General features: G+C 35.6%; 1 protein-coding gene across 8 annotated transcripts in view; it reads right to left on the reverse strand.

The window, feature by feature from the left end:
• The window catches only part of LOC138707571 (BBSome complex member BBS2-like), a 64,209-nt gene extending 48,052 nt beyond the window's left edge, over window positions 1–16,157 (reverse strand). For 4 of the 8 annotated variants that reach the window (XM_069837158.1, XM_069837164.1, XM_069837163.1 and 1 more), the window contains exons 1-4: window positions 15,904–16,157; window positions 12,523–12,668; window positions 8,428–8,652; window positions 643–831 (exon numbers count right to left, since the gene is read on the reverse strand). In XM_069837158.1, the coding sequence (XP_069693259.1) occupies window positions 643–831; window positions 8,428–8,652; window positions 12,523–12,639 (531 nt within the window). In that variant the 5' untranslated portion in view covers window positions 12,640–12,668; window positions 15,904–16,157. Of the gene's footprint in view, window positions 1–642; window positions 832–8,427; window positions 8,653–12,522; window positions 12,669–14,364; window positions 15,085–15,903 lie in introns of those variants that run through there. The other 4 variants (XM_069837159.1, XM_069837160.1, XM_069837161.1 and 1 more) reach the window with 4 other exon arrangements.
• Window positions 16,158–17,966: the final 1,809 nt, after the last annotated feature.

A 17,966-nucleotide genomic window follows, 5' to 3' on the forward strand; every position in this document is an offset into this window, starting at 1 on the left:
ATCATGACAGAATGATAACTCAGTGAACAAGAAGGTTTCTGTGGTTTCAACAGGGCCATTTTATAACAACAGTTTGCATATGTGCATGTGGTAGCCCACATATGTATGTGGTTTTTTAGTAAGTTATTTTACGACGCTTTATCAACATCTTAGGTTATTTAGCGTCTGAATGAGATGGTGATAATGCCGGTGAAATGAGTCCGGGGTCCGGCACCAAAAGTTACCCAGCATTTGCTCATATTGGTTGAGGGAAAACCCCGGAAAAAACCTCAACCAGGTAACTTGCCTCGACTGGGAATTGAACCCCAGCCATCTGGTTCTGCGGCCAGACGTGCTAACCGTTATTCCACAAGTGTGGACATGTACTGTATGTGGTACTTTCAATAAACTTGGAGAGATAATTATCTTTATATTGAAAATTTACGTTCCTATAGCATACATGTTTTCCTAAATAAACCATAGAGAAATCAGAGCAATAATTTTGGTAAACATTGCATATCCATTCTTGTTCAGGAAGCCGTACAAGTGCATACAGTATGTGTGAGACAGTTCACACAGTTTCCTCCACAATATGGCACAATGTCAATTCCATAAAATGATGCTTAATAAATAGTAAAGCAGTATAATAAACAACATATGTACCTCATTTTCTCCATCAAGATCAAAATCTAGAAGAGCCAGTGAACACACATTGTCGCCTGTGACAGTCCAAAAAGGATCATTGCCTTCATAATCATATCCTTGTAGGGAACAGTTACCACCAATAATGGCAAGAGGGTTCTCAAGACTTCCGAGCTTTCCTATTACAATTACACTTGCTCCATCTGACACCTGCAACAAAACATCCCATCAACCATGAAAAATCTACATGAAAAAAAAAATAATTCTTACGTAGGTAAGATCACAGTTTAGTATATACAGTTGCGAAGCTCAATACTTACTAAATATGCAAACATAGACAGTTGAAATATGCATCCATAGATAGTTGCTAGCCACCAGGATCGCTACTATCGCCTCATCACAGAGACTTTCCCTAGCAGACGATAAAATATATTGTGTACTTTTGATATCGTGTTCGTTTGAAAAATTAACACCTTCCTTCCACTATTGAAATACGAAATACATAAGGTTTATATATTATTTTCATAAAGTATATATTATATTTTATAAACTCACCTTCCTGGATCTTTCGGAAGGATAACTCTGACCTCTTTTTCTTAGAATTTATAGTGCAACAAACATCTCCTTGTCCCATATTATTACTCAAATTATTGTATTTTAGCCATTTACAGTTATTACAACCGATAACGAACATTTCACAGTTTACACAACTTTTCACAACAATGTGAAATACGGCACAGTCAATGCCTTTTCGATCTAGACCAGGCCATAATATATGTTCGGGTTTTCTATTTAAGTGTATGGAGCTCAGTGAATGATTATATTATAACTTTAATGCATATCATAGCTAAGTTTTATTTAGTGTAATGTGTCCATAAGTTCCCTTTACTTCTTGTTGCATAATAGCCTATGTTGCAGAAATAATTACAAAACTGTGTTATTTTAATGTGAAGAGAATTTTACATGTTAACATAATCTTTTCGCATCAATATTTTAAGTTTAGAATGGAAGCTATTTTGAGGTTTAATAAAAAAGAATTTATATTGTGATTTTAACATAGCACATCTACCTTCCTTGATAAAGACAGAAAATTTATCATACCACTCTTATGAAATTAGTGTATGTACGATGTCATTATGCTTAATTATAATGTATAATTGTGAATTTAGGAATATAAGATATAGTAAACATAACTTATAATATTTCCATATGAATGGCAGGACATTGGAGACCACTAAAATTAGACAGAAAGGGGCAACTGGGACAGTAAACATAACCTATAATTTCAACATATCGTGCGGTGCAACTGAAAATTATTGAATCGTGCATAAATGAATGTACAATAATTTCGCAATATTTAATCGAAATAAAGGCAGGTAGGTCTATTACACATACGAATAACGTAATTTTCACACCAAAAATAATATTACACCTTAACTCGCAAGGAATTATGTCTGAAGTGTCTCCTAATCATTTTTTTAAATTTTATTAATGCAATTACACTACATTTTAGAGAAATATATGTTACTTTTTATGCATTCCAATTAATTTATATGGTTGAAACGCCGCCCTTCGTGATCGGGTTAAGCGAGTCACATGATCTGCCTTACGGCCTGTATTAGATTACAATGGCAGTGACACAGTCTATTGTTCCTAGTACACACAGCGCTCCAAGCGACTAGCAACTATCGCGAGAAATGCAAAAAATCACCCCAAACTTCGCGACTGTATATACTAGACTATGGTAAGATGCTCATATAGAGAAAAGAAGAGAAAGTTAGCAAATCACTCTAAACTCTACACTCAATGTTAAATGTGGTTAAGAAATATAGGCAGCACTATCGATTTTGATATTTCTCCTTCACTTTGCAGCTCAGTAAACAAGTCTTGCTAGCCCCTATTATCATATTCCATATGTCACTCCTAACTTTTTGAGAAAATTAAACAGCCATTTGATTTTAGTTTGTTTCAAATATATCTAGACCATACAGTAGGGTATGTATTGAAATGGCATTGGACATGTATGTATCATGATGTGTGTTTGCCAATCACAGATGCTACATGATTTCTGCAACCATGCCTCCTGTTACCATGAAAAGGTAAAATATTACATAGCCAGACAGGGAAAAATTAATATTTTTCGTTGAGCTAAAAATTACAGGGGACAAACCACAGCCTATACATGATTTTATGAAGGAAGACGCGAAAAATCAAAAATCATTTTCAACGGCATTTCACAACAAAATTTAGAAAGTACAAAAGATAAATTAGCAAAATGATTGATATGTCAGTACCGTGAAATAACCAGAAGTAGCATAAGGGATGATGTCATTTTACATTCTTAGCAAGAAGACTATGTAGGCTATAACTTCCAAGGAAATTACCAAACTTAATGATTTCAACAAAAAAATTGTTAGATGTACTATACATTTTGTGTGTATGCAAGAGGGTTATGTCCTAACCATGAAGATATTATTAGTAAAATAAGATAAAGAACTTTAGTTTTCAACATAGTTCCTGAAGTATAAGAAGAATCACCAAATGGAGAAAGAAAATCTAATATTGGCCACACATTAAGTCGAAAAATACTATTCACCAGTCATTTTTCTTATCTTAGTAATGCTGGTCTTATCAGTGCTGATCTCTACCTCTTTCGTTGATCACTCCCACCCTCTCTTCATAGCTTACACTTTCTTCTCTTCACTCGCTTGTTTTCCTTATCACTATCAATCTCGTCTCCCCCACCATGTTTTTCACCACTTTTTGTTATCCTCATCGACTCACTTAACATTAGACTTTATTCTGCGAAGTTTTTTAGCTTTCAATATAACAATTTATTCCACAGAACAAAATCACTGGCACTAGTCATACAAATAATATAAACAAGAAAATGCTTGATTAATAATAATAGACAAATTTTAATACCACATGAAAAGATGTCAAATATATGGCACATATGCGCTAATCACAACTTTTACGTAGTAACTGAAGTAACCACTACTTTGCATACAATTTTGTCAAATGAATTGTCTAAAACAACATTCCTACATATCTCTGAAAATACCAAACCTTTCCACTGTGAGTACCTCCTACTCGATCTTTCCCTTTTGCCCCAGATAGATGGTGAGACAATCCAATACATACGAGGGCTATTCATAAAGTAACTTCCGTTTTCATATACAGAGACAGTGGCGCCGCTCTTGCACTGGAGTGTACCTTGAAGTAGTACGAGTAGAGAAGCGGTAGAGTCAAGGTCGTGTCTTTGTTCTTCTCTGAGCCACGTGCTGTCAAAATATGTGCTGCAATCGCAAGTCCCGCCAGGTGTGAGGTACGTTCTGTAATAAGATTTCGTGGCCAAAAACTGTAAAACTAGTGAAATACATCGCCAACTTTGTGAAATTTATGAGCCAGACGTAATGAGTGAAGGTGGTGTAAGACAATGGTGCCGTACGTTCAAAAATGGGCAAACCAATGTCCATGATGAAGAGAGAAGTGGTCGACGGAGTATCATGAATGCAGATCTGAATCGTTTGGTTGACGAAAGGGTTAGAGCAAACTGCAGGTTCATCATGTCGGAGGTTAGTGAGGATTTTCCACAGATTATTCGTACTCTTCTGTACAAAATGATTACCGAAGATTTGGGCTACTGGAAACTTTCTGCCAGATGGGTGCCTAAACTCCTTTCTGAGAAAGAAAAGACTCAGCTGATGGGAGCAGCACTGTCCTTTCTTGAGCGTTACGACAGATTGTGACAGGAGATGAGACTTGGGTGCAGTTTGTGAATGCAGAAACAAAGCTTCATTAAATGCAGTGGGGCCATAATCACTCCCCGAAAAAAAAAAAAAAACACAAAGTGTTATCAAACATTTTCCACGAGAAAACTCATGGCAACTGTCTTCTGTGACAGAAAAGGAATTTTGCTGGTGGAGTTCTTGAAGAGGAATGCCACAATTAACGCTGAGCATTACTGTAACACACTAACAAACTTGAAAAGGGCCATTAAAAACAAACGTGGCATGTTGAGCTCTGGGGTGATTTTCCTGCATGACAACGTCCGACCACATACTGCACGTCGTACTGCAACCAAACTGCAAGAGGTCAACTTGGAAGTATTGGATGACCCTCCCTATAGCCCAGATTTGGCAGCTAATGATTACCATATTCTTTTCATGCACATGAAGATGTGACTTGGCTCAAAGCACTTTGACGATGACGAAGAATTGAAAACCAGCATCGTAGGATGGCTTCAGTCGCAGGCAGCCAAATTCTACGATTACGGAATTTCAAAGCTCGTCAAACACTACGACAAGTGTCTCAATGTGACTGGAAACTATGTGGAAAAATAAACGAGAGTGTATACTTTCATACTTATTGTAACCCAATTCTGTAACGTCATTGACAGGTTTGTAAAAAATAAACGGAAGTTATTTTATGAATAGCCCTCGTATATGAAACAATATTCTCAGTATTACACTCAAAACTTTGAAAACAATCTGTCAAGCATATATACGAATTTCTAAGAATTATAACTTAATCGTAATGAAAAATTTTTCATTCCCATAGACAGGCATCACATACCTAATCCAAATTCATATACAATATTTCACTTAACTGACACTGAAACAGGTCATTAAAATGTTTACACATGCATGTAGACACACAAAAACACATATTTACTGAGAAGCAGACTGTCCTGGAACTTAACACATCTCCAACATTTCGGAACTGAGTCCAGTTGTCTAGAGTAGCTAGGGGTAACGGGCCAAACAAGAGTAGGTGACCCTTCAGGTCTTACTATACTCTCGGAAGATGGAGCCTGTATGCAGTTCCAAAACATTGGAGATGTTAACTTCCCGCACATGGTGGAATACAAAGAAGTCTGTACCTGAACACAATCACCGTGAAAGCCTAAATTTGCTTAATAAATTACATGCATGTGTTAGACTGACTCTCACCTTGGTGCAAGGAAGTGCTTACATGCATCGTCTGTAACATTTCAGTGCATCTATTCTGAAAGCTGTAAATTGAAATAACAAATCTGTTTATTTGCGTCTTTAGGGATATTTTGCATTGTCCAAGAATTAATAAAAATAAATAAACTTCGAACACGAATTCTATTCCAATCTTCATGTCAATTAAAGAAAAATTTCAGGAAAGCATATCACAATTAACAGAAATTTTGGACTGGGTCAGAAAGCAAAGAAGGCTCCAGTTGCTTCTTTTCGTTAATTTTTTAGTCTGAAATAATTATTAAATTAGTAACTTTCAACTATATATTCGACACTTTTCATCAAATGTGTTAAATGTTTAATGTAGGGAAATATATGACAATCAGAAATGTTCTGTGCCCATTTCAAAGGTACAGTGTAATAATAACTCTGTGGCTGGGAGGAAAAAGATCTTAAGTAATAATTTTATACTTTTCAGGAGAGCAGTAGAAAGACTGAAATTAGTGTCAATTATAGAGTTCTTTTAATTAAGAGGTTTTTCCTGGATATTATTTGTTTATATTTCTTCTAAAATAGGTAATGTTGCTCATTTAATAATTATCTTGATTATTTCCAAAAATAGCCACACTTAAGCCCTTTTAAGACTACAACCCAAACTGAGAAGAAGGGACTACTTAAACATAAGACCTTTATCATGTCAAAATAAATAGGAAATTTAAATTATTAGGAATGCAAAATAGGTCTTAAACAATATAGGACTGTTTACCTGGTGCTTAAAGTTTTAAAAGGAAAGGGCATCAGTATGTGATAGAATAGCTAAAATACAAGTTAGACCTTTTTAATAGGGAAGCATGGAAAGTAAACATGTGATGATTTGTAAGGAATAAAGTATTAAATATTCTTAAGTCCTTTATTCTGTGTGTGCTCAATTCAAAAAGTACTTAGGACATTTGGTAACACTCTATAAATCCAGTCAGGAGTCTTATTTGACTTTAACCATTTTACAAGATTGTAGAGAATTGTTTTTGCTTTCAGAATATATAAAAATGTCATTTTCACAAAAAATTGACTTAAAACCTTTCTCCTCCCGGCCACAGAACTATATGTAATTATTATATGAAATCACATTAAAATTACGATTCTAGAAATGGAACTAGGATAACTTTCTGAAATGTGTTTCAACTATGCTTACGGCAATAATAAATATGCAAATATGTAGTAGAAAATAATGTTGCTTTAGAATTACTTTTAAATTATTTTGAAAAATAAATAATTAAAACTCATGCCACAAAATCCTAATCAAAGTAAAAAAAAAAAAATTTTTTCCAATTTTCCTCATTATTTCCTAATATTGTTCACTATACTTTAAAATATTCTAACATACATGTCAAACTCAAATGCCAAAAACAAGAAACAATGCTACTGGGGTATTTTGGATTTGTGTCCATATTAGACTTCATAAGAGTGAGAACTAAACTACTGAAACGATTGTCGTCACAACATTTCAAACTATTTTGTTTTCTATGTTTTATTATTCTGTATTTTGTTTTGTTCACTAATGGGTTAGATGGCTCCAATTCTTTTAATGTGATCACAGCAATTTCTTTCTATTTTTCCACCATTTATTCAGCATGAGCTTGCACAATGTCTTCTTGCAACTTAAAATAATACCCTCTCATTTCCTTTGCTATTTCCATTTTTAAATTTGAACAAACTATTTCAGTCACATGAATGTCTGTATAGTTAGGGGGATGACACAATGCATGATGGACACTGACCCTCAGCATGCTGTCCTTCAGTGAATGGATATACACTTCAATATTTTTACGACTGACTTTATTGTATCCAAACAACGATGAATTACCTTATACATGATAACAATTCAATATCTTGTTAAAATAGTGTGCCTTTTCTCCAAACACTTGCTAAATTTCATAACAGCTTTCTGTTTACATTTAGGTATGAATAAGGAATCTTTAACGAAATAATTTACTCATCTAGTACTCTGCACAGATGATGGTGTATATTTTCAAATCTATTATAAATTTTTCTCGTTGGAAAATAAGATCTCACCTAGATATGTGACTTATTATTTTGGAAGAAAACCAATTACACTGAAGAGTGAGTTTCTTATATGTAGAGAAGAAACAAATATATAATTTATCTCCAATAATAGATGTAGAAATCAGACAGACTATGCAGTGAGAAATAAAGAAACATTATTAAATGTTCAAGTTTTTTAACATCTAAATATAAAAAAAATGACTACTTATCAGTGCACCATTAACTTAATGGTCAGTCCATTGACTTTTCATATTTGAGACGATACTCAAATTCTGGAGAAGAGTTCAAGTCAAATCTGAAGTGAAGAAAAGAGTGGGAAGTTTTACTTGGAGCACTTCAGTTTTCTCCAGACAGTACTTAAATATAATTCATTTCACTGCTCTTGAAGCAACAGGAAACTATTGTATTGCACTAAGTTATATGGTATAAGGAACCAATTAATATTGCTACCTGGAGCATGACACTCAAAGAAGAAAAATATTTATTAACCTAAGAAAATCATGAGTTCATTTCATAAACGATCGAAATGATACTCAGCTGAACTTTTTTATGGCAACTCAACACTGTCTGTTTACCAATCTGATCCCATTCATAGATTAAAATGTTAAAAACTTGTTTCTGTCACATGAAAATATTAATGGTAAGATATTCTATAATAATTTCACTAATAAACATTTATTTAAGACAGCATTTCTTCCAGAAATCTGTGTAAAGCAGAGAGCAGGTAATGTTTGTGTTTTTAATCCACAGTAAGTGAAAAACGTACATTCTAAATATAAGAAACGTAACATGCCTCTTTATAGAAAATATCCGAGTTATTTTCAACATCATATGCAAGCAAATTGGTGGGAGTTCCAACCACAAGTGTGTCCCGTTCTTCTGTTGGATTCAAATTACCGGCACAAATAGAAGTCACAGATTGGTTGATATTCAGAAGAGCAAGTTCTTTATTTGCATCACTTGGAACTACTCGACCAACAGCTAGCCCCATTCGTCTATGTGGACTGTGTACCAAGACCTGAAACAATCATGTTACACTTCATTATAAACTTCACCAGTGCAAAATCAACTAAATGGCTCAATTAATAAAATAGTAATTCAACTAAAACTCCCTTACTCTGTAAATTTTACTTGTTTCTGTTACTTACAAAAACAGAGTAAGCTTTGTCTGATTATGTATATATCGTCGGTTTCTTGGTAAAAGTGACCAAGTCCAAAATGCAAAATTGTTGGGAAAAGGCATTTAAAGGTTTAATGATCCATCCAAAAATGACTGTACTTCTTTAGATGTTAGCAGTAAATTATTTTGAAGGTAAATGTGCTATATTTTTAGTTCTTAATATAAAATTATGTCTTAAATTTTCATAATACTTGGAAGCCTTGAAATGTGACTTGGTCACTTTTACCAAGAAACCGACGATATGCACCTTCAAGAGAATCTAACGATGTTACATGTAAAATAATTTCAAGCAACAATTTGATTTTGAATTATACCAACAACATATGAACAATACTTTCAAACCCTTCCAGAATCGAGACAGGAAAGGGTGATCTAAAAGAAAAGAAAAACAAAATGTAAAGAAGAAAGAAGGAAAAAAGGGAAGAGGTAGAGAGATATGGGACTGAACTATTTTTTTCTTGGTTATTTAACGATGCTGTATCAACTACGAGGTTATTTAGAGTCGATGGAATTGGTGATAGCGAGATGAGGCCGAGAATTCGCCATAGATTACCTGACATTTGACTCATGGTTGGGGAAAACTTAGGAAAACAACCCAACCAGGTAATCAGCCCAAGTGGAAATTGAACCCGTGCCTGAGTGGAACTCCTGATGGCAGGCAAGTGCCTTAGCCAATTAAGCTATCCCGCTGGCTCTGAAGAATTAAAAGCATTATTTGCTTAAAATAAAAAAGAAACAATGAACAGATTTTATGGCCCAGCATTAAATAAATTTAACATTAAGTTTAAGAAAACAAAATGCTTCATCAACTTCGTACGCCAAATCGATGGTTTCAACTTGGAAAATGTTGTTCACGAAGTTTGGACATGTGGACTCCTTTTTGAAATATTAAACTGAAGTAAAATTGTCATGATTCTGCTGTGCGTCCCTCTGGATTGGAAATGATATATTGGAACACAGGATAACAAATAAAACAGCAGATGCATAAAGATTATATATTTAAAAAAATATAATCTGGTTGGCTGAATATTTGTTCATTCTGCACAGATATATATTTTACTGGTTCACATACTAAAGGAAATGAAACTGTGGAGAAACTGTGAAGATGATGAATTACGCTTCCTTTGCAGTTTCAATGAACAGGAAAATAATGGCGAAATGTGTTAAAGCGCAATGCTAGCCTTCTATACCAAGGCTCAGCAGGTTTCCCTGTGACTATTGAAGGAGAAAATGAGACTAATCTTTGCCTTCCAGGTTTGGCAAGATTTTTCCCCGATTGTTGACCACAGAGAGGGGTTTGAGGGATGACTAGAGTTAAAGGCAGGCCATGTTGTACAGAAGAATTTCTGCCGAGAAGACATAGGTCAGAGAAATTTCACTAAAAAGCTTTATGTATTGTGGATTGAGTTAGAAGGCATGTGGAGAGTGCCTAAGTATTCTCAGAAAGTTGTGAATGACCACAAGCTTAGTCGGATGCAGAGAAAGTGACCTTTCCAAAGAAGCACACGAAACAATTTATGACAGTGATGGGTATTCGTAATGGGTTCTTTCACCTAAGGCAATAAGGCTATATCTGCAGACTGGTGGTTGAAAAGAACAGGTACAGTGTTGTTAACTAATTCTGAGTTCTTAGAAATAAATCCATCTCTCTTGCTCTCCAATACAGAAGAGTGATGTAGCAAAAAGCATAACCATTTTAAAGCGACACCATTTTTTTATGTTATGGCTATTATATAACAACCTCAAACTGTTTGGATGACCACAGCTGCCACTGATTAGCAGAGCCACATCACCTAACCGGGAGGACTGTCAGACAACTCCACAGACTACGTCCCCTCTTCACCACTTGGGGGATGCTTATGTCTGCTATGGCAGGTCAGCATGCTGAGATGGCATTACTGTTATTGCAAGTTATCTTGAACTTCCTGAGTGGGGACAGAGGGGTAGAGGGAAGGAAGCACATAACGTGGGTGGAGCCAACTGAGTTGTTCGCGCATGCTCCGCATCATAATCTCTTATCAAAAAACGTAGAACTATTTCCTTCACTGAGTACCAGTAGTGTTAACATGGAGCAGCAACCACATGGTAGTAATTATGGTGGAATCACACCCCCGCAGAAAAAAGTAACGCTGTTATCCACAGTGGAGAAAGAGAAATTATCGCAAATATAATATAAGTGTTGCGAGGAGGAAAAATTAAACAAATGTGTGCTGGAACCTCTTGATAAGGAATATGAGAGAGCGGCTAAATACTCTGGCAAAAATATTAGTTCCATGAAGAGAATTAAGAATAATATTGAATTACAACCGATTGAACCTCACACTACTCCGGGAAAGAATAGGTATGTAATCTTTAGAAATTATTGCTATAATAGTTATGTACAATAGTGTGTGTACTGTGAGCGACATAATGAATTACTGTTGTAAGTTATTATTTTGTTACAGTTCTGCAAAACATACTATTTCATTCCAGAATTAGGATTTGTGTAAAGTTGAAGTGGATGACTTCGATCAATATGTTACCATTCAGGATACAATCGAAGAATTCTATCTTGTTCAGAAAGTAGTACCTACGTTTAAGAAGATAATTCCAAATGGATAATGCCATTGACGAAATAATAATTAATTTTGGATCAAGCAATGAAGACGATGACGATGATGGCAGCAATGATAGGGATATAGATTGTGTATAATTTTAAATTCAAATAATAAGCCTGTAAAATATTGTTAGACTATGTACATATCAGCCGTAGGTGTAAGTCATGTAGGCCTAGGCAATGTATAGAAATAGCTGTAGTAACTCCGCCATTGCCGGTCCCCAGCTCAGATGAGAGAGGAGGAGTGTACACACGATTATATTTAAATACTTACTCATTAAAGGTTAATTAAAACCTGCTACGAAGCTATATTCTCCTCTCAGAACCAGAGTGTCGTGAGATGATAATGTCTGTATTGAACCAAGTTCTTTTACAGTAGAGAGCCGTGAAGTGAAAGAACCAACGTTTTCTGAAAACTGTCATGTACCCGAGGGAGGGGCATCCTTGCCGTGCCATTACATTGATGAGTACATGCCGTACCGACCAGTTCGAAAGACAGACTTAGGGGATGTAAGGTTCAAGATAACTTGCAATAACAGTACCTCCATTTTTGATGAAACAGTTGTGATTTGGTCCCCAGAGCCTCATTTGTTAAAAACAGGTTGTGCCATGGGAAGGTGAGAAAGGGATTTAAGTAAGAGAGGTTATGGATTGCCCTTCCCTACTCTTCACAACTCAGAACAGGAACAGTCAACAGTTCCCAAAGCTACTGGTGAGAGAAATTTCAAGAAGGAAAAAAATGCAGTGTTTACTGCTGTGGGGAAGGGAACAAGTAGTGGGCTCTTTCTGGAGAGAAAAAGATGTTGATGATCTCGAAGGTCCTGGCGGAAGAAATTTTGAGAAAGGCAGCAAATAATTGAGTAAGTAAATGCACCTTAGGCCATTGTGTGAACATAAGGTCAACAACGCTAGTAAACTATTCAAAACAAGTGTAGAGGATTGCACAAACTGCAAGCTGTGCAGAACATCACTCAGGTGTGGTTCAGAACAGAATTAATTTATTAAAATTCACTAAGTTTATATTTCTCCGTAACATTAAAATTTGCGATACAACTTTCACAACAGTTAACTAGACTCTGTAACAGAGACCCACTAAATACTATTTTTCTCACCTTATCTGCTGTTGTGGCCGCTGTGAGGCAGGAATGTGTGCCATCATATTTACCAATTGTGACTCGTCCAGGCAATAATTTATGATTCAGGTTAAACGTGAAAATAGGAACAGCCATTTTCTATCAGCTCATCTGGGCCAGAATGCCTGAAATATAATATGGGGCATTCCACATCAAATCAAACAAAAACATGAAATATTAACCTCGATTTTTTTTTTATTTTGAAATTTTTTACATACATGTAGAATAGAGTCAAAATAAAGATTACATAAAATATACATCTCTAACTGTAATAGATATCATACAAAGGTTACTTATATTTATCACATAAACAAAAAAAAAAATGCTAATTTTGGGGCCGATATTTCACTTGTCCTTAAAGATGGAAAATTGAGTCATGTATCATTTTCATACAGATAACATAGGCTTCCTAAATGCATAGTATATAATTCATTTGGGTTATTTCGAAATATTAATGAGATAATCATAGAAATGTTATCTTTGTTCCAATATGAAAATATAATAATAAATAAATATATGAGTGCTTTAAGTATCAGCAGTTGAATAAATCTGTGTTGTAAAAGTTATGGGACCATGAATGATAGACGAGCAAAAAATTAATAAAACGAGTGATTGATGAAAAGTAGTCTATACTAAAAGCCAGGTTATGAACCGACTAAACAGGAAGTAGTTGGGTGGGCGAGAGGAAAGTCAGGGTTAGAGGGGTAGCCTGTGCAACGATGACACGTTGAGTGTGGGGGATGGAGGGGAGAACTAGAACGAAGCTTTTCATTGGACCTCGCGTGAAAATGTAGTCTGCTAACGAAAATCTGGCAACGGAATCACGGAGACAGTGTAGCCAGTTCATTTGCAGTACCACGTGCATTATGAGTCGCATTTCGTACCAGAGTCATTAGCTTTCTTAAAAACAGTAATTTTAATTACTAATATTGTGGATAGTGTTATCGAGAACTATATACAGTAGTTATTTTAAACATATCGGTGACAAACGCTGAACACGCTTTGAATCTCGCGCCACTGTGTGGCAACAGAGCTCAGAAAGAGGGCAACAGAACGTTGCTTCCGGTTTAGTTGGTTCATAACCTGACTTTTAGTATAGCTAGTGGTCTGGCAGCTGCACAACACAGACAGCATGGGGGAGATGATGAAGTAAACCAGTTTGGTGATGCATTCACTTCTATAAATTTTGCTGCCCATCTCTTCCAAAGAACTTTCAAACATAATGCGGTATTGCGAATATATGCTTAAATAGTAACTTATAATTTGCATAATTTATATTAATTGGATATACTCCCTTGAAAAGCTTTGGATTCTCACGGAAGCAAAAAAAAAAAAAATTGTATTTTCTTTTTATTAAAGTAACTGACGACCTGGGTAGCACAGTCGGTATAGCACTGGCCTTCTATGCTCGAGGTTGTGGGTTCAATCCTGGCCCAGGTCGATGCCATTTAAATGTGCTTAAATGCGACAGGATCATGTCAGCAGATATACTGTCATGTAAAAGAACTCCTGCGGGACAAAATTCCAGCACATCAGTGATGCTGATATAACCTCGGCAGTTGCGAGTGTCGTTAAATAAACCATAATCTTAAAGTAACTGATAGGTATTATAGGCAAATTATTGAAATGTGCCATCACTGAATTTAATTAATCATAATACGTTATAACAGTAAAATATACTGATGAGAGAGACGATTCTACAAGCAGTATTTAGTCTACTGTCATGACTCAACAGGGGATATCGAACCAGTCAGTGCAGCTCCTGGATGGTTGCATAAATTGAGGTACAATTTTCGAAAACTAAACAATAAATAAATTCACCTTTAATACAATAACAGGAATGATCCAGGAGGTTTGAAGAAGCATTCCGTCTTCTGCTTCGAAGAGGCAGCCTTAAATTCTGTTCCTCTCTCAAAGTGAGAGTCCAAGTTTCACAACCATACAGAAAAACCGGTAATATAACTGGTTTATAAATTCTAACTTTCATTATTTTTTAAAGAAGACTAGATGACAAAAGCTTCTCAACCTAATAATAGCAGGCATTTTCAATATTTATTCTAGGTTTAATTCCCTCTCGAGTGACATTTATATTTGTTACTGTTGCTCCAAGATATATGAATTTTTCCACTTCTTCAAAGGATAAATTTCCAATTCATATATTTTCATTTCGTACTCTTTTCTGGTCACGAGACATAATCATATACTTTGTCTTTCCAGAATTTGCTTCCAAACCTATCTCATTACTTGTTTGAAGTAAAATTTCCGTGTTTCCCCTAATAGTTTGTGGAATTTCTCCTAACATTCATGTCATCCACATAAATAAGCAGCTGATGTAACCTGTTCAATTCCAAACCCTTTCTGTTTAGAGTAACTTTAAATAACCAACGAAAATATTAGTTTATTGCAATTATCGGTCTTTGAGTTTACAAACAACAGGATATAGAGAACTACATGAAAATATTGCTCTGAGCATATCCAATACTACAGTTCAATAATTTATCTCAATTTAAAAGGTGAAGATCTACTTTCCACAACAATAATTATATAACTTACAAAATTTACACCCTTCTATGAAGTATGCTCTACACGCACGCACGCTGTCTACACTAAGGTTTGCTGCGTACCCAGGTGTCGAGCAGGCAACCCCCGTCCCTAGGCCAGCCCTCTCTGTGCGTTGCCAGCTGGTGATCAGGGAATGCTATGGAATGATGACGAAATGGAAAAATGGTGATGGAATAATGTAAATGTCTAATATGGGGAAAAATGGGAGAACCCTGAGAAAAACCCCAACTGCGGCCTTGTCCGCCACAAGTGTCACTATAGATTTTTCAATGAAAAATATCAGACCTGACAGGGATTCGAACCCTATCCGAACCCGAACTTACAAACTAATTTATGTGGTCGGCAAACGAAAGTTATTACTTATTTTTCTCAAAACTTGATATAAATATCATAAAAATATCACGAGCTACATCTGACATTTCCCAACAGTGACAAAACAACACGATCCTGACCGACTAACCATTAAATGAAATGTCTGATATGCAGACTTGGCTGAACATTACATGAATATAGATACGAAAATGGGCATCGATTCATATCACCGACGAAGTAATCTTAATAACCTACTACACTGTTCTGTATTAAACTACAAAGTACTGTAACATTCTACAATCATGATTTTTAGCTGAAAAATGAGGTTTCGTTAATTTTGTGAGAGCGACAGTTTGGAAATAAACCTACTGCAAAAATGAAGCAATAATTACAATGTAAGCAGCCATAATTAGTAACCGGTTTGGCAAAAATGACGGATCGTAAAATTGTATCAAATACAGACTACACCGAAACTTTTCAACATACCTCAAAGCCCATTGCAATTATTCATTTCAAAGTGCCATGGTATGATACACAAAATGTAAATAAGAGCGCGCAAGTTGTATGATATCCTGTGTTAATGAAGGTTTATTATTTGCAAAACGTAATTTCAACAGCTTTAATTTAAATAACCTTCACTTCACTTTAATTGTTGACGTCCTGTCAACCAAATAACCTAAACCCATACTCCTCATGTGGAATCCTTTCCTCCATGTTGTTATTTTTTGCCAGAGTTGCCAACTGAGTTTGTAAAAATGTTACCTAACGTAAAAAGTCGCTAAATTAGCAAGTATGAAAATTGTATTTCTGTCACCAGTGGGGCTTTAAGACGTCCCTAAAACATACTTCATCAATACAAAATTTTCATTAACTTTGTCGTTGAAAAATTGTTAAAAATAGCAGTAGCAAGCAAATCTAGCAATGTTCTCTACTTTCAATTGATTCTACTTTAATCTTTGACATACTTCCTACACGTTCACATCTTTACGAGGTGTGTTTGAAAGTTCGTGGCCTGACACATAGATGCATAGAAAACCTGTCAACATTGCTCCCATTGTTAGCTGCTATTTTACATTAATTCAACTATGAAAAATCATAATTTTCTGTTAACTACATTTTGTGTAGTTCAGTTTTGATTGGCAAAATGGACAATATCGAGCTTCATACTCAAAAAAAAAATAGTTCATGTTTCCTGATTTCAAAATCAAACATTTGCAAATTCTATATTTATACAAATTAAAACAATAATTTCATTATTAATTTAAGAATTAAACATGAGTTAGAAAAATAATTGATTTTTGACATTATGAAATAGTTTTATTCAAATACGAGACTTTTACTCATCCTAACAAACATTACGTGTACATCGGACACCTACCTTACTTACTTACTTACTTACTTACTTACTTACTTACTTACTTACTTACTTACTTACTTACTTAACTTACTTAACTTACTTACTTACTTACAAATGGCTTTTAGTTCAATTTTGATTGGCAAAATGGACAATATCGAGCTTCATGCTGTCATTAAATATTTCGTAGAAGAAGGGAATGAGTCCAACAGAAATTAAAGTAGACATGGATGCTATACTGGGGGAATCCGCTCCAACGTTTTCGACTGTGAAAAATGGGCGTCACCACTGAAACATGGTCGAGAGAGTGAAAGGCAACCCCCGCAGCTGATGTCCAGTAACAGAAACAAGTGAAGGAATAGTAGAACAAATCCACGATGAATGAATGACCGTCGACTGAAAGAAAGGAAACTAACGAGATTATGCATATCTCAACTGAACGGGTGCGCCAGATTTTAGTCAATGGCTTTGGTCTGTCCAAAGTCTATGCAAGGTGGGTTCCACGTTTGTTAACATCGGGAAAAAGCATGCCCGATGTCAAATTTCGAGGGATTGTCTGGCTCGATTCGAGAAAAATACGCCCGATTTCTGAGGAGATTTGTGATCACTGATGAAACCTGGATGCACTACTACATGCCAGAGACAAAACAGTAGTCGAAACAGTGGATACACAGTGATTCTCCATCTCCAAAAGAAGGAAAAGCTGTTCAATCAGCTGGAAAAATCATGATGTCCATGTTCTGGAATTCTAAGGTGATAATCATGGTTGACTATCTAGCAAAGGCGAAAACAACCAGAGAATTTATTCAAATCACCTACAGCAACTGAAAGGGAAAATTCGCGATAAGAGACCAGGTATGGCCAAGAAGAAACTATAGTTTCATCACGGCAATGCACCTGCTCACGTGTTTGCTATCGCGATTGCTATACTACACGAACGACAGTTCGAATTGCTGCCACAACTCCCTACTCACCAGATCTCGCACCCTCAGACTTCTTTATTTTTCCAACGCTCAAAACTCACTTGGCTGGGTAGAGATTTTCGTCAAATGAAGAGGTTATTAGAGCAGTAGCAGAAGGCTCTTTGCAGACCTTGAGGAATCTATGTATAAGGAAGGTATAGAGCAAGTGTGTGAATCTCGGTGGGGGGGGGGGATTTAGTTTACTTTCTACGTTAGGCTATGAATTTTTCAAG

Source organism: Periplaneta americana, chromosome 10 (genome assembly GCF_040183065.1).
Source record: "Periplaneta americana isolate PAMFEO1 chromosome 10, P.americana_PAMFEO1_priV1, whole genome shotgun sequence".
Classification (NCBI taxonomy): domain Eukaryota; kingdom Metazoa; phylum Arthropoda; class Insecta; order Blattodea; family Blattidae; genus Periplaneta; species Periplaneta americana.